The sequence below is a fragment of the Erpetoichthys calabaricus genome, chromosome 8, assembly GCF_900747795.2.
Source record: "Erpetoichthys calabaricus chromosome 8, fErpCal1.3, whole genome shotgun sequence".
In the NCBI taxonomy this organism is placed as follows: Eukaryota; Metazoa; Chordata; class Cladistia; order Polypteriformes; family Polypteridae; genus Erpetoichthys; species Erpetoichthys calabaricus.
In genome coordinates, this window is record NC_041401.2 from 109,601,208 (window position 1) to 109,619,708 (window position 18,501).

Below are 18,501 nucleotides of genomic sequence, written 5' to 3' on the forward strand. Positions count from 1 at the left end.
ATAAGAACCGTTCCATCAGCCGCCTTGACTGTGACTCTCTGAGGAATAGATTTGGATGTGCATAATGCTTTGATTCCTCTGTAAAGCAGGATGTGGGTTACTGGACCAAAGATGGTGTGTCACTTGCTCACATATTCCTCTAACAAACGCCTCCCTATCTGCCTCAGAGCCCTTGTAGCCATCCTTCTCAGTTCCAGGTACAGACCAGAGTTGCCATCAAGCTGTGTGACTACTCTAGATGATTATCCTGGGTGTCCTGCGAGATGAAACAACACCTTCTAGGAATACTGGTAACTCCAACACCACCCTTAGCAACCTTGAGGGTCTTGTCACGAAAGCCATGTCACATTAGGATCAGCAGTTGCACCCAAGCCTGTAAGTCCCTCACACAAAATGCATGCAAACTCGTTAGAAACAGCCTGATCTTGGAGTGCGGCCAGGTCCAGCCTCATTTTCCTAGTACAGTGGTACCTCTGGACGCAACCCGATTTGGTCGTGACCCGAATGTAATTTCCCCATAAGATTGTATGTAAATACAATTAATCCGTTCCAGACCGTACGAACTATATGTAAATATTGTAGCAGATATAGCGCTTGTCCACCTCTCGAACCCTCAGGTACCACTCTGATGACCAGGTGAAAGTATAATAATAATTCTTTTTATTATAATACAGTGCACCAAGCACTTTCCTCACCACACTCATTAACTACAATACACTATTCAATAAACAATACTCTCTCCACTCCCAGACACTTCGCCCTCCTACCTCCCAGCTCAGCTCAACGTTCTGGGCTTTCCTTAGTCCTTTTATAGCTCCTGACCCGGAAGTGGTTCTAAGCACAACCCACAAGTCCATTTCCTTCCGGGTCAGGGCAAACAGTCCTCCTCTTCATCCCGGGAGCACGTCACTTCCTCGAGTCACGTGACTGACATGCACTCCCGGGTTATAGGGCATACAAGAGTCCACTAGCCCCTTCACAGCGACTCCTGGCGGCCCCCAAGGTATCCAGGAGGGCTGTGTATAGAAACTACAAAGTCCATGAGGCCCTGCTGGAACTCGGGGCACCAATATGCTGTCCGGAGGGCTCCTCCTAGCGGCCTGGGGGTGAGGGCCGGACTGGAAAGCCGGCAATCCTCCACAATATATATATTTTTTTAAGCACAAAAATAGTTAATTGTACCATAGAATGAACAGTGTAATAGTAAACTAAATGTAAAAACATTGAATAACACTGAGAAAACCTTGAACAACAGAGAAAGCTAACATTGTAAGAGTTCGCGCTAGACCCTTACGAACCGCTTGCTGTAAGCTTTTTTTATGAGTTTTAAGCAGAGGGAAAAAAAATTAAACGCCGCTTCTCTTGCGAAACTTTTCAAACCATCCTCTACTGGCTTTAAATTCCTTACCTTCGCCACTCAAAGAAGGATTTTTTTTTTTTCAGCAAATCGCCATGAATCTTCCTGGCTTTCGCGCATATGATCACCTCGCTTAGGCTATCCCCTGCAAGTTGCTTCTCGTTCAACCACACTAGCAACAGTTTTTCCACCTCTTCCAGCTCTTGAGGCCTCTGCTTGGTTAACATTATAACTCCTTTTGTAACATCAGCTGCTTTGTTAGGCTGTGTATACGCAAACAAAAGAGAATGGGAAATCATTGGCACATATGAACGCACGTAGGGAAACTGGCCACCAGTGTTTTTGTTCGCCACCAGAGCGTGTGGTCATGAACAGATGCAAACTTTTTGATCCTAACCTGATTTGTACGTGTCCGGTAACGTTCGTGACCAGAGGTTCTACTGTAGGTGGTAGCCTACTGAACCTAAGATGAATCTTAAGATTAGCAACAAGAAGTCCGTGGTCAGACTGGGAGTACACATGACGATCATATCTGGTCCAACTGTGTAGTGTGTCATATGGCAAGGGATGGTGTGTTTGCTGATGGCTGATTACAGTGGGTATCCTTTTTGTGAATGCCATTGTTGAATCGCCAAACCGTCTATGAGGGGAGGTATAATGCCACACACAAAAATATACGCACTGTTGCAGAGTGTACTCTAGGAATGTGAAAGATATGATTCTGGTGCCTGTACAAGTCCTGTACAAGCCTTGGAAAACCAACACTTCTCAATTTTTGCTGTCTCCTGTATAAGTTGTTTTAACTTCTCTTTTGTGAAATGTTTCTTTTCTTTTTTTTATCTAATTGCTGCATTTTCTTTTTTGCAAGGAGACCATGTCATGTTTTGAGCCCTTTTCATTCATTTTTCGACTAATAAGCTAAATAAATTTTACCTTTTAATACAAAATTTGTATTTCTTTATTTTGTGCTTTTTGTGTGTTAATTGAATTCTCTGTTTTATTTTTTTTCTTTTTACATTTACACATCTGGTGTAACAATATAATACAAAGTTGACAACTAAAATACTGTACATTGTAAAATACTGGACTGCTTTTCTGACGTAGATGAGCCCAACAAAGAAATACTTTGAACTTGTTTGTTAAATGCTGAATAATGAAGGGTTTCGGGAAATGCTTGTAAAACTCACTCATTCTTTACCTATGTAAACATTATCTTGTTTGTTATTTGCAAAGATTGATAGTCTTTGAGAATTGCACTCCTGCTTGATTTATTTCAGGGTCAGGGAGGTAGGAAACTGCACTGGAGTGTGTACCAGTCCATTGCACAATTAATTTACACTCACACAGGTTCAATTTGAAACTAGCTTGTCTTAAGGGATGTGGAAGGAAAGCCCACACATAAAACAAGTAACTCATACCTTGCTGTACCGGTAAGGTGGCACCAATATAATTTTTAAATAGGTCGACCATCAAAAGGATAAATGAACCACACAATATGGTGGTAGTTTTTGTGTATTTTTTTATTATTTCGTTGATATTCCTTTGTCAACTTAAAAAATGTATCCTTGATAGGTGATCTTAAATTTCTTTCTTATGGAAACCAGAGTAGAAAATTATTACAAGCATACTTATTTAAAGTTCAACATTTTAAATAGATTAGGTAATTTTTTTTTGTTATCAAAGCTTGTTCTTAGATTTTAGTGAATTACAGTTTGTGTACTTGTATTAACATTGTTTGTAATAATATAATGAATGTGAAACAGCTGTAAATGGTTTCATTTTACTAAAAAAAAGTGTTTCTGTCTGCTACTAATAATAAAGAATAAAATAGAATAAAAATAATAGAGAATAAAAAGAAACTAAACTGTTTGAAATAAATTGCATAGAGAGAGTTTAAACCTCATCAACCATTTTCCCCCCTTTTTCACCAGCTGAACCAAAATGTAAAGAAAGTGAATTTGGGTCCAAAACAGCATCAATGCCGACTTCAGGTAATCCTAAAAGATGCAAACATTTTCATAGATAAAGCACCTTTGGTGATGGCTCAGAAGTTCAAGGACTATTTGGAGAAGCTAAGAATGGGCAAACAAACAGGTTGGTTTAACTTTAAACATGGATTAGAAAACTGAGTTTTTCTTGTGAATTGCTTTCATTTTATTTCATGTAATTTGTTCAAAGTTTACTAACTCCCTGGATAGGCTTATTAGGTTTTGACTCAAGATTCTCCATCTAGAAGCACTTCCCATTGTATCTAATCAAGAAGAGAAGATTGCATTTCAGTGGTGATGATTGTTGAAGAGAAAATACTGAGGTGTTGTCCAGTCAGTCCTAGCACTTTCGGTATATTTTTGGCTTTTGATTTTGCCAGTGCAGAATTTGGTATATATTGCTGGCTAAATAAATTGAGATTTAAATTGAAAGGGCCCATCATTTAAGTCTAATTAGATTTGCTTGTTTTTCATTACCAAAAAACTTCAGCTGATAACATATGGGAATGTACATTTGATAGCCGATATTGTTGTGCTTTATTAACCAAAGTAGAAAATAAGTATTATTGGCAATTCAATATTTTGAGGAGGTAAGTTTTTTTAAAAAAAAAAAAAATTCTAGTAACAAAGTTCATTGTTGCAGGAATCTAATGCTTTGCAGATTTTGCACTTGTATTTACATCATGCCAGAATGTAATGAATGTGAAACCATTATAATTTGTTCAATTTTACTAAAGAAATTCAAGAATGTACAGTGGATTCAGAAAGTATTCAGACCCATTCACTTTCTGCACATCTCATTGTGCTAGATTTAATTTTAAATGGTAAATTTGCCATTTTTGCCCAACAGTATACACTCAGCAACCAATAACAACATTGTGAGCATGGGCTTTCTATATAAGATTTACCCATTTTTGTTGGGGGTAAAGTTTAAAAAAAAATGTTAAACTTTGTTTATTCATTTGTGTGGTGAGTGATGGCCAAAATTTATTTAAAAAAATAAAATAAAAAAAAAAAAGCATGGGGTGAAATCCATACCATCTGTTCTGACTCCAAAACAAAAGGATAATGTTGCCTGCATCTGTGGTTCTAACTAGTGTGTTGGACATGCACAGGGCACAAGAGACATGGTTTTATAATCCTCCTGCTCCTACCACATCCTTCGTACCATCAAATGGTGAAAGAAATTCTTCTTGGATCTCACACAGCAAAATCCTTTTGATATTGTCACCTTTCGAGTTGTGTATTTCAGTTGCTCGCAAAGTATACAAAATAGATAAAAATTTTAAGAATGATATGTCCCTTCTCTTCCCTCATCAGTCCAAATACTTTGACATTGTAAGGCATATAAACAAAGTTTGTTTTCTTGGTGTATTTTATGGATAATATTGTTATTTTTTTTAAGCAGTGATGAGTATATATGAAAAATTTATATTAAAACTGTTTTAAATATTAGTACAGGTCAAATCCCGTTATAGATAATACTGAAGTAATTACATTTTCAGAATAACAGATACTTTTTGTTGACCTGGACAAACATTCATACAACAGTGTTTAACGGATTTCATTTTAATGAAATGAAAATTTCAGTATAACGAACATTACTTTGACCAAAAATGACCACCGAGGATAATATTGCGATGCGAGAAATACTTAATGCCATGCCTATAGTTTTGCTGAGTCATGGGAACCTTGCAACAGGCTGCATCTTTCTTGTTAGGCCATAAGAAAGTAACAGTCTGTTGTAAAGTTTTCTGTCTCCGGTGTAGGCATGGCATGATATAGGTATAGCTGAATTCTGATAGTTGTGTTGTGTGTACTGTACTGTTCAAGTTTCATAGCGCTTCTCAAAGTTTTCTTTGTGATAAACAAAAAAGTGAGAAATGGCGTCAGTTTATGCTGGAAAAAAAGTTATATCTAGTGTCAGATTTTCATTTAGTATTCATACCTGTATTTCCATTTTAAAAAAAAAAAAAGTTTCCTCTAACGTCTCATTTTCAAATAAAATTTTTGCAGTTTAAGAAGTGCTGTTTTTTTATACAGGTATCGTCAAACTTGGGTCACAGACTTGCATGAAAGACAGTAACGTGAGTCCAGGTTTCCAAGGAAAATATAAGCACTTTATTACTGTATAGAGAAGGCAGGTACAGTCGCAAGACTTCATTCAAAATAGGAGCTGTTACTTCAGTACTCAAGCACACTTGATAGGAGCCATGACACATGGGCAGTCGTCCTGTTTTAGCTCCCATCTTCAGATTACAAGAACACCAGCAGCTTGGAATCACTGCTGTGACAGACCAGGTGAGTGCGAGGAAGAGCAGGTGAGAACCTGGTGTTGAATGTTGTAAACATTGTGTGAAAAGCATGTTACGTGGTAAGCCTGATCCTACAGAGGACAACCAACTGTTTTGCTCTTGGTTTACTGTTTACCAGGCACAGCAGAGCAGCTAAGGAGCTGTCCTTGTGCTGCAGCTGAAAAAGATGGCAGATCGCTGAATACCTATTTTTCCCATATTTGTTATAAAGAAATTTCCGTTATAACGAAATATTTTTATGGTCTCATGAATTTAATTTCTATTGTTGAGGCGGCTGACCGGAGCTGTGGCCGTAAGGTGGTCGGTGCCTGTCGTGGCGGCAATCCCCGAACCCGTTGGTGGACACCGGCGGTGAGGGATGCCGTCAAGCTGAAGAAGGAGTCCTACCGGTCCCTTTTGTCCTGTGGGACTCTGGAGGCAGCTGATAGGTACCGGCAGGCCAAGCGGAATGCAGCTTCGGTGGTTGCTGAGGCAAAAACTCGGGCATGGGAGGAGTTTGGGGAGGCCATGGAGAACGACTTTCGGACGGCTTCGAGGAGATTCTGGTCCACCGTCCGGCGTCTCAGGAGGGGGAAGCAGTGCAGTGTCAACACTGTATATGGTGGTGATGGTGCGCTGCTGACCTCGACTTGGGACGTTGTGAGTCGGTGGGGGGAGTACTTCGAAGACCTCCTCAATCCCAATAACATGCCTTCCAATGAGGAAGCAGAGCCTGGGGACTCAGAGGTGGGCTTCCCCATCTCTGGGACTGAGGTCACCGAGGTGATCAAAAAACTCCTTGGTGGCAGGGCCCCGGGGGTGGATGAGATACGCCCGGAGTTCCTCAAGGCTCTGGATGTTGTAGGGCTGTCTTGGTTGACACGTCTCTACAACATCGCATGGACATCAGGGACAGTGCCTCTGGATTGGCAGACCGGGGTGGTGGTCCCCCTCTTTAAGAAGGGGGACCGGAGGGTGTGTTCCAACTACAGAGGGATCACACTCCTCAGCCTCCCTGGAAAAGTCTATTCCGGGGTTCTGGAGAGGAGGGTCCGTCGGATAGTCGAACCTCGGATTCAGGAGGAACAGTGTGGTTTTCGTCCTGGTCGCGGAACAGTGGACCAGCTCTACACCCTTAGCAGAGTCCTGGAGGGTGCATGGGAGTTCGCCCAACCAGTCTACATGTGTTTTGTGGACTTGGAAAAGGCGTTCGACCGTGTTCCTCGGGGGATCCTGTGGGGGGTGCTCCGGGAGTATGGAGTACCAGACCCCCTGATAAGGGCTGTTCGGTCCCTGTACAACCGGTGTCAGAGCTTGGTCCGCATTGCCGGCAGTAAGTCGAACCCGTTTCCAGTGAGAGTTGGACTCCGCCAGGGCTGCCCTTTGTCACCGATTCTGTTCATAACTTTTATGGATAGAATTTCTAGGCGCAGCCAGGGTGTTGAGGGGGTCTGGCTTGGTGGACTCAGGATTGGGTCACTGCTTTTTGCAGATGATGTTGTCCTGTTTGCTTCATCAGGCCGTGATCTTCAGCTCTCTCTGGATCGGTTCGCAGCTGAGTGTGAAGCGGCTGGGATGGGAATCAGCACCTCCAAATCCGAGACCATGGTCCTCAGCCGGAGAAGGGTGGAGTGCCCTCTCAGGGTTGGGAGCGAGATCCTGCCTCAAGTGGAGGAGTTCAAGTATCTCGGGGTCTTGTTCACGAGTGAGGGAAGAATGGAGCGTGAGATCGACAGGCGGATCGGTGCAGCGTCCGCAGTGATGCGGGCCCTGCATCGGTCTGTCGTGGTGAAAATGGAGCTGAGCCATAAGGCAAAGCTCTCAATTTACCGGTCAATCTATGTTCCTACCCTCACCTATGGTCATGAGCTATGGGTAGTGACCGAAAGAACGAGATCGCGAATACAAGCAGCTGAAATGAGTTTCCTCCGCAGGGTGTCTGGGCTCTCCCTTAAAGATAGGGTGAGAAGCTCAGTCTTCCGGGAGGGGCTCAGAGTAGAGCCGCTGCTCCTCCACATCGAGAGGAGTCAGATGAGGTGGCTCGGGCATCTGATCAGGATGCCTCCTGGACGCCTCCCTGGGGAGGTGTTCCGGGCACGTCCAACCGGGAGGAGGCCCCGGGGGAAGACCCAGGACACGCTGGAGGGACTATGTCTCCCGGCTGGCCTGGGAACGCCTCGGGATTCTCCCGGAAGAGCTAGAAGAAGTGGCCGGGGAGAGGGAAGTCTGGGCATCTCTGCTCAAGCTGCTGCCCCCGCGACCCGACCTCGGATAAGCGGAAGAGAATGGATGGATGGATGGATGGGATTATACCTGTTTATATTTACGAAAAATTTATGTTTTCTCTGAACTATCATGCCCTATATCTCAAAATGTAGGCTGAACACAATAACCACTTTTTTTTGGGTGGACTACTATCACATACGTAGTGTTACACACACAAAAAATAAGATTTTTGCATCTTGCCCCTTCAGCGATACAGGACCGCAAAAATTAGAATTTTCTCAAATTTGGAGGTGCGAGAACCCATGAAGAAGTAACTGTTTTCAGAATTTTTTTATTTTTTATTTTATTGTAACAAGGTCTCTACAGAATGTGTTTTTGTGCTACTAAAAAAAGAAAATCCCATAGTTAGTGAAAATCGGTATCAGTTTTTAAACGGCTATAAAGTAGGGATGCAACAAAGCCAATACTGATAACGGGTTTTGGTCTGATAAAGTTCTCCTGTACCTGTACTCGTACTCATAAAAATGCTCTGATGCCTGTAACAGATACTATTAACAAGTATGCGTGATTGTGTGAACCTTAAGGAGACAAAAAAGAGAACACAAAATGTCTGTGATGTGGAAGTTATTTTATAATTAACAATGACCACCACCATAACAATGAGCACAGCAGAGTAAAAAAAAAAAAAAAAAAAAAAGTGAAACGATAACCCATGGGCAGTGACAAAAACAGAAGTGCTCGCTCAGTATGTGCTTGGTCTCAACCACTGTCGGTGGTTCATAATGTGGCATTTCGGCACCTTCTGAATGTGTTAGAACCCAAGTACAACATTCTAACTCATGCTCACATCGCAGAGATCGTCTTACCAAGAATGCACAAGTTTGTTAAAAAGCATGGCTGTTAGCTGTCCGCTTCGTCACTGACATTTGGAGCAGCAGTGTTTGTCCATTTTCTATCCTCAGCTTAACTGCACGGCGCTCTCCAGTGGGTTATGCTGTATTCAAAGCAGTTGGAGGTTCCCATTACAGACCACGCAATTGGTTATGCATTTCAGTAAATGTTTGGCATTTGGGCCATTCCCAAAAAGTTGTGTGCATGTTGTGGTCCATGACAATCACAAAAACATATGATTAAAGGCATTGATGATGCTGCAGTCCCAAGCTTTTCCTGATTTGCTCATACACTCTTTGCACAGTGAAGTGTTGCAGATGTTTTGACAGTTGGGGATAAAATAGTTGGCCATTTTAAGCATTCTGCCTTAGCATACTCTCGCATAGAGGGCAATCAGCATCTCTATTCTACTCGATTCAAGATATCTGCATTTAATAGGCTATGAGATGCACTTCAGTTAAAAGTAGTGTATGCGGATGTTAAACACTGTTTGTGGACACTGTTTAATGGGGAAACTAAAAGGTAAATGCTGAGATGGCTTACTTTTAAATAAAAAAAAAACAAAAAACAAAATGTACTATCTAAATTACACCACCTATTTTTCACGTATTTTATTTATTTGGAAACATTTGTTTACTTTCTAAGCTTTATGTAATTAGTTTGTTTCAGACATGAGAAATGCCTGGTTGTCACTTTGTGTTTTAATCAATGTAACGAAACACTCAAAGGTCACATAATATATGTACTTGGTGGTTCATATTACAAGTAAATGTTTTTTTATAGACATGAAGAGTGTTTTTTTTTTTTTTTGGCAAAACGCAGTATCTGATGCATCTATTTTCTGACGAAACATGACGGAATTGAATCTGTGCTGTTCTTAGTCATTGCTTCATAATGTAAGGTATTATACTCTGTGAAGTTTTGCTGTTTACTGTATAACACTGCAAACACACACCGAATATAAAATTTGCATGTTGGTTTTATTGGTTTGTGTGTCTGCATCAATATTGACAACTCTGCTTTCAAATTGATTTGTTTTACTGGAGAAATGTTTATTTTTGGCTTTTGTCTAAGAAAGGTAACATTTCTATGCCAATTCATTATTTTAATGTTCCATTTGCACAGTATTAAACGTTGTTTAATGGAATATGTTATTCTAACTCAGATAGATATATAGATAGATAGTCTTTTGAAATGGCATGTGTTAGCAATTGATTTTCACAAATTTGTGTCATAAATATGACTGTGTACATAAATTTGAAGAATTTATTGTTAATTACTTCCCTAGGGTGGCTAATTAAAAAAATCCTTACTTTCCAAAATTTCTTAAAATAAATATGTAGCATTTTGGAACCATCTCTTCAATTACTTACACAAAATATCTTTTAAGTATAAATAATTGTGTATTGATTTGATGTAAAACTGGCATGCATATAATAAAATGTTTCCTCTTGTAGACTGTAGTGGTTGGGCTGGTACCTTTACCTGGCTTTGGTGATGGAAGGACTGAGGGAGAGAGCGTGCACAGAGATTGTCTCCCTTGGATCGCTAGATGACACCCCCCTAGGTTGTTACAACACCCCGGCTTCACTTAGGGCACACTGGGACTTTGAGTTTGTTGACACAGCCCTGTTGAATTGCAAGGGTGCTGCAAGGATGTGCTGCAGTTTTGGGGAACCTTACTTAGTCAGGCTTCCACCTCACCAAGAAGTGCTTTCAGACCATGCTTTCAGAACATAGGAAGTACTCCCGGGTGCAGCATTAAACAAGCTTGCTGCCTTCATTCCTGGAGCCTGAGTTGGGAGGAGGAAGACAATGCTTGCTGGGAGTAGTGGAGGCAGATAGAAAGAGTAGAGAAGGCAAGGGCTGTGTGCTTTGAATGCTTATTGTACTGTGCTTTGGTGGTAGGAAATGCTTGGGAAGCATTTCTCAGAGCAAAATTAAAAGCCTGTGTGTGTTGCTGAACTTGTGAGTGTGTCTGGCTGTATCGAGTTTGGGGATCTTGTGTGCCCCCTTCAGGCTGCAAAAACAGAAGGATCAGTTCTTTTCAAATATCTATTAGCCAAGCCGGAATTGTGGGGCCTAGAGGCAATTGGATAGGATGATGCAGAACCGCCTTCCAAAAAATCCCTAGAAGGATCAGGGTAGTAGTAGTAGTAGTAGTAGTAGTAGTAGTAGTAGTAGTAGTAGTAGTAGTAGTAGTAGTAGTAGTAGTAGTAGTAGTAGTAGTATAAAGCGTATGTTTAATGCGATCATTGATGAACATGCAGAGGCATCAATGCACTATGTTCCAGTAGCTGCTGCCATACAACCTGAAACATACCTGGGAGAGACCACAGTTTCTTGTTCAGACAGAGCACTTAAGTACTTGTCAGTTAACAAAGTGTTGTTCCTCACTTTGTCTCAGATGTCAATAAAATACCTTTCAGCCCCATGCAGTAGTGTAGGGAGTGAGAGATTATTTTGTACACTGTCACATATTGTTAATGATACCAGAAACAAGCTTACACCTGAACATGCAGAGATACTCCTGTTCATCAAAAGGAATCTTCCACTTAATTTTTCCAAAAGAATCGTACACCTGTCCAGTGGCAGGTGTTAGCCAGTGATTTTTGACCTGTATAACTTAATGCCACTGAGCATCTATCTTAAAAAATGGGATACCAGCAAGATAAATTTTCTTGTTGTGTTTAGCCAAATTCCTGTGTTGTACCATTGCATCTCATGTTAAAAGACTTGAAATAATGTTGGTTTGGTTTACATACATTAATTGTATGTGATTTTTAATTTTTTTTCTGAAATTTGAGCAATTTCAAAAATAATATTATAAACTAATCTTTGTAATGTACCCTACTTTGAGTTATTTGTTCAATTTTGAATTATTTTATTCCAAATTAGTGAAGTTGACAGTTGATGGACATAAAGTAACACTATCTTCCAGCCTCACTACAATGGTATCGACATATACTAAAAAATAAGTCTCAGTAGTTGTACTTAGTCTGAGAAAAATGGTATTGTTGCATTCCTGCTATAGAGTAAAGAGCATGATTGATTCCAGAACATATAAGTGTAAAGAACTCCCCACTTTACCCTGAGAAACAGTCATACTAATCATTTAAATTTCTTTATTATATCATGAGGTGTTTGACATCTTGCAAAGGCTTACAAATGCTAAGAACTGTGGTGGCATCTTGCAAAAGCTTCCAAATGCCAAGAATAGTAAGGACCACTATTGTTGAAATGAGCTACCAGGAAACAGCAGAGTGGTAAATTTTTAAATTTATTTTTGGCCATCACATATCTATACGAATGAATAAACAAAGTTTCAAACATTTTAAAAAGTAAGCAGAACACCAGCTAGGTGAACATCCATGAAATGAAGCTCTGTTAGAGTGAGCATTAGGTTCTTGGCAACCTCATTATCCAAAGCCTTTCTTGCCTGGTTAGTCATTTTGGCTGGACAGAAAAGTCCTGTTGGTTCCAAATTTCTTCCATTTCAAAATTATTGAGACCTCTGTGCTACTGAGAGCCCTCAACCCTTTAGAAATGGTTTAATTTCTTTACTCTGATCGGTGCCTTACTACAGCTTGATCATGGTGTTGTACAGAGTTCCTAGAACTTCACAACTTGGTTTTTGTCCTGACGTGCTGCGTGAATTGTGGTAAATCATATAATCGGGTGTGTGTCTTTCTAAAATATGTCCAATCTATTCAGTTTGCAACAGGTGCATTCCAGTCAGATTCTATACACGTCTCTAAGATAATTAAAGCAAATGGGATACATCTGACCACAAACTGGAGTTTCAAGGCAAACGTTTTAAATGCGTCTTCTATAAATGAGATTTCAGGTTTTGATTTTTTAATAAATTTGCAAAACATTCTGAAAGCATGTTTTCACTTTGTTATGGATTATTAAGTACTAGGGGGCTTCGCCCCCTGCTCGCTTCGCTCGCCAACCCCTGGTGTTGGGTAACCCGAAATACATTGATGTATGTATGAGATATATTGGAGTGTAAAGGTGTAGATGACGAACAAAGGAAGTAAAGAACCCATAGCATGGTACATTAGATAGATATATTGGAATATTTCTTTATGCACAACATTTGTAGTAAAGATGGTGTGTTGTCCTTGAATGAGTTTTCCTTGGTATGGAGTATCCACAACTTTTAACTTTAATGTCAGATGAACGCCGAACTCTTGAGAAGGCCACATAAAGTTGTCCATGTCCAAGTACAGGCTCAGAGAGGTATATGCCAACTCTGTCCATGGTTTGTCCTTAGGATTTGTTGATCGTCATGGCAAATGCAGGTTTAATGGGAAATTGGCGTCGTTTAAGTGTAAAAGGTAATTCCAGGTAAGAACTTGGAACGTCAACTGTAGGAATCAAAACAGTATTGTTAGAATGTGATCCTGTAAGTACTTTTGTAGACTTAGCTAATGGGTGACTGTTTATGACTTCAGCGACGTTTCTCATTATCAGCTCTGTGTATTGCTTGTTTTCAGGAAGGGTCTGCCATTGCCAGCTGGTGGCCTGATATTTACCCCGGTAGATGCAAAAGGAAATGAACTATTGTAGGATCCAATGCAGTCCATAAAGTTTTTACTTTCGGGTACATTGTTAGTTAGAAGCTTCCGTAGATATTCAGGAAAGTTATCTAAAGGAGGCAGTCTAACCTGATCCTTTTGACAACAACGTGCAAACTCATTAGTTGTAGTGCCAGTTGTTTCTTCAGGGAAGTTAAGTGAATGACAATGACAGCAAATGATATTCATTAATCCTAATGAATGTTCATTAATAGTGGACTCATTACAGAATGCGTTGTCAGCTAATTGGCGGATTTGTTTAGCGGCTGTTTGTTGTTCCTTTCTTTGCCGTTTATGTATTGCCTCTTCTGTTTGAGAGTCACGTTGTAGGCGCCTGCGTTCATTAATTGTATTCAGGCAGGCTCGTTTGTGTATGTCTGTCAGTTGAGATGTTTCGTTTTGGAGCCATGACTTCTTTGGTTGCGTTGTTTGAGAAGCGCGTTGTAGGCGCCTGCGTTCATTGTTTTTATCCAGGCGGGCTCGTGTGTGTATCTCCGTCAGTTGTGGTGTTTCGTTTTGAACCCGTGCCTGCTTTGCTTCTGCAGTTTCAGATGCGCGTTGTAGGCGTCTATGTTCATTGTATTTGTCCATGCGGGCTCGTGTTTGTAGCTCCGTTAGTCGAGCTGTTTGGTTTTGGAGCCGAGACAGTTTTGCTTCGAAGGTTTCAGACGCGCGTTGTAGGCACCCAAGTTTAATGATTTTATCTATGCGGGTTCGTTTTTGTAGCTCCGTTAGTTGAGCTGGATCGTTTTGGAGCCGTGACTGTGACTCCATTAGTTATCCGTTGTCTACCGTTAGTAATATGAATAATTGCACTTACTGTTAATGCGGAGCGTTTTCTGTAGTTGTACTATTAATAATGCATCACTGTAATGTGATTCATATATGCTATATGGTTTGGATGTGTGAGGATGCCGAACGTTTAATACGGAGAGTTTGTTTATTCTTATTATCCGGACCATGTTGTGTAGTGTGGACATTTAGTTCAGAAGTGCGTTGTAGGCGCATGCGCCTTTCGTACTTTCTCACGCCTTCCGTACTATCTTTGTGGACATTTGTGGACCCCATAGTGTCTTCCGTTTGACTCTGGGGTGCAGTGCAGAATCCTCTTTTCTGTGTGCTGTAGGCGCCTGCGCACTTTGTCTCCTGCGTCCATCGCCGTATACCTGGGTCCGTGCCTTCCGGTTTACCATTCTCGGTTAGCAATATGGATACCACCCATTTCCAAAAAAGTTGGGACAGTATATACATTACAAATTAAAATCGAAATCCATGATTTGTAAATGCTCTTTTACTAATACTGAAAATAATTCAAAGACAAGATATATACCATGTAAAATTTAAATAAATCTATAAATATAAGCTAATTCCAATTTTGATGTTGAATGTGTTCCACAAAAGTGGGAAAAGAAACTTATTTACCTGTGGAATGTATTAAAAAAATTAAATAAATGAAACCCTATTTGCAACCTGCAACAGGTAAATAATGTTTTAAGTAACATGTTATGCTGTCATTATTGGGTATAAAAGGAGCATCCCTGAAAGACTCATTTACAAGCAAGGATGGATCGAGGTGCGTCTCTTTGTAATAAACTGCATGCACAAACAGTTGAACAGTTTAGAAACTACATTTCTCAATGTATGATTTCAATGAATTTAGAGATCTCACTGTCTGCAGTTCATAACATGATTAAAAGAGTCATAGAATCTGGGAAAAATCAGTGTGCATAAATGTCAAGGTCACAAACCACTACTGAATACCCATGATTTTCAAGACCTCAAAGCACCACAAAAAAAAGGACATTTGCCTGTAATGAATGTAAATGCATAAGGTTCAGGAGTAATTGTTGTCGGTAAACATGGTCTGTTGTAGCATCTACAAGAGGAAGTTAAAAATATATTATGCAAAGCAGAGGTTATACATCCTAAAATGCCAGTGATTTCTTTGGGCTAAAGCTCAAGATAGATTTGGGGGAATCCCACTTCCAACAATTTGTATCTAAAGTTCTCAAATGATTATTGAATGTTAAACACACTCTTGACTTTTTTGGAGTATGTTGCAGGGATTACATTTAGAATAAGTGTTTATTTACCAACATTTATTAAGTTGAATAATGGGGGTTGGGAACATCCACTAATACAGTGAGTTGCTGCACCCACAATTTAATTAGGTTAAACATTTTATTTTCCTTGTACTATTTTTAGTACTATTGTGCTTGTTGGTTTTTTTTTTTTTTTTTTGCCTTTGTAGAATTTAGCCTCCTATACCCTGAAACCTACCCTGTCTAAAGGTGTGAGGTCATTCAGTGTGTAAAATGTGCAGAAACAGAGGGTATTAGCAAGGGGTCAGGTTATTTTCATAGCATTGCAGACTAAAATGGTATTATAATTTTTAATATTTCTGAATATTTAGCTGAAACATTTTTTCAGTAACTGTACAATCCTGTGTGTACTGTTTTTAGTGTATAAATAAGATACAGTATGGAGTACTGATGTAGTTGCTTCTCTATGCCATCTGTACCCCCCACGCACCCATTGTCTTCTACCAGAGCGTCTCATACTACATTACTGTTATTACAAAGTAATCTGTAGCTTCCCCACACTCTGAACATGTTAATTGGATCCTGCAAAATCACAGCGTGAACCTGTTAGTCAGTAAAGAAAGTATTCCATGCAAAGTCTGCATAATCTACATAAGTCAATGCAACAATGATAGCGGACTTATGTGAAACTATAAAGTAATTTGTATATGAACAGCTCACTGCAATGTGGCCTTTCTTCAACAAAGATTTAAAGCAGTGGTTGGCAGTCTTCAGAGGGAATAGGCAGCATTGAAAGCTGAGCAGGTAAAACTTTCACAAGAAGTCTGCAAATTTATAAATATCCTGGACCATCAGAGTTAAACAGATCTGATCATTGGAGGTTCAGGTTGTGTGTCTTCGGCCGGAGATATACTTCACGCGACGCATGCTGCAGCGGACGCTCCTGCTACGCAAGTGTTGAAGTGTTTATACTTGCGTGCGTACTTTACGTAAATCTGGAGGAATCCGCCAGGTGGCAGTGCGAGATATTATCACGGTGAGAACATGTTCGGCTTCTCTGTGTTGTGAATTGCCTAGAACACCCATTAAAGTCCGATGACACCTTACCGCAATATCTCTGAAAAGGATGTTTATTGATTAAATCCAGGGATGTGTCCATTCCAGCAAGCATTGGGCATGAGTGAGAAACAATCCCTGGATGATGCCTCGGCTCATAGCTAGGTGAATACAAGCACACACATACACTAGCGTCATTTTAGCGGCACCAAATCCCCAAATCTGCATATCTTTGGAAGGAAACTGGAGCACACTGAGGAAACCCAGCAGGAAAACGTGTAAACTCCAGGCAGGGAATATCAGCGACATGACTCCCTGCAAGACAGCAGCGGTAATGCTCCACCACTGTGTCACCCCATGTGTGTAATTATTAACAGTATTCATTATTTAAATGAAATTACTGATTTATCTGTAAAATGTAATATACATACTTTAATGCTTTTCATCATGAAAGTGATATCAAGTATAAATCTAAGGATTCTAAATGTGCAGAGAGTTGGAATATCATACATTTAATGTGCTCAGTGTGGCAATCTATTGCTGGCAATTCGCTGCTGTCAGGAGCAGAGGAAGCCCTTGAAAAAAAGATGGCACAGAAGACGGTATGTGAGAATTTTAAAACGTATCGTGTCATTACGATTGGGAATATGCGACGCTTGAATGCATCTGTATGTCGGCATTTTGCTTCACCACATCGAACCATTTATCAAACATTGAAGCGTGCACACCGATCTCGTAGGATCTGCAAAGCGGCTTTCTGTCACATGTAGATAGTAAACAGAGACTCTGACGACACATTCCAACTTTTAGCACACTGCGCCCCCCGACTTTTTGCTGGTACTGTAACTCGTGCACACGTCGCGTTAATGTCTGAGGACCTGCTCAGAGGACGCATCAAATGAACGCTCAGAACGCATGGCGGCCATGATGCGGACGTATATGCGTTCTGAGCGTGAAGTATAAATGAGCCCTAACTGCAAAACTCGGTGAACTGGAGGAACGAAACAGGTGCCTCCCCATGTGTGTCATTTGAATAAAGCAGAATTTGTAAAGTGGCAAGGCAGTTGAGTTTTTGCAGCCTTTCCTCCTTTATCTGGCCCAACTCAAATAATTGACTTGTGCCAGCATACGTCTCACCTAAGGCTGCTGTTATTACAGCTCTTGAATTATAATGATTGGCAAATGGTCCATCAACAAGCAAGGAATTTTAAACCTTTAAAATGAAGGTTACCGTGTAATACCCATTTGCCGACTATTCAAACTCATTAGCAGCCTCAAGGAAGGCAATGTAGCCTGCTGTTTGGAGTGGTCACACAGCTGGGCCACAACCATTACTACTTTATTCACCTTGTCTTTCATTTGTCTTGCGCTTCAAGGAGCTTCACCTTTGATGACTCGAATCAGGCCAAGCAAGATATTGATGAAAATCTACTTACTGTAACTTCTCTTGTGAGCCTGGAACATTATCAGAATCTTTTTAATAGTTTAACTAAAAATAGTGTGGGTGCTTTCCACCTTTTTTATTCCCATGATCCACTGTGCTTGAAGGCAGAAGCACTCATAGAAACTATACACTGGCTTAATAAGTTACTTTAACTTGTTTTTTTTGTATGTAGATGGTTTGAAGTGTGCAGATGGTTTGTGTATATGTTCACATTGTGTTTTTTCTTTCTTTTTCTTATTGTATGTTATATTTTTAATATAATTTGTGGGATAACAGCCCTGCCACTATCTTGTTATCTGATTAGTTGCTGGATGTCAGGGGTTCAGTTGCATGTTTATCCTTCTGGCTGTGCATATTTATATTTATTATTTATTTGCTGAATGAGTAGATAAGAAAACCAAACAAAGTACATGATGGGTCCTTATTTTCCTGTTTTCATTTTCAACTGTGCAGACTGGGCAGGGTGTAGGAGAAATGCACCTATCCTCTTTGTTCCTCTAAGTCCCTATGTACCTTCCTGCACATGTTCTGGGACTGCCCCACAGTTGTAGTTTTCTAGTGTAAAGTTTTTTCTCATCTGTTCTGTCTTAAAAAAAATCTCTTTCTCACTTCACTTTTTT

General features: G+C 40.3%; 1 protein-coding gene across 2 annotated transcripts in view; it reads left to right on the forward strand.

Moving 5' to 3' along the window:
- Positions 1-18,501, forward strand: part of usp37 (ubiquitin specific peptidase 37) — a 130,429-nt gene that overhangs the window by 42,771 nt on the left and 69,157 nt on the right. For both annotated transcript variants that reach the window (XM_051930598.1, XM_051930599.1), the window contains exon 3: positions 3,289-3,451. In XM_051930598.1, coding sequence (XP_051786558.1) covers positions 3,289-3,451 — 163 coding nt within the window. The remainder of the gene's footprint in view (positions 1-3,288; positions 3,452-18,501) is intronic.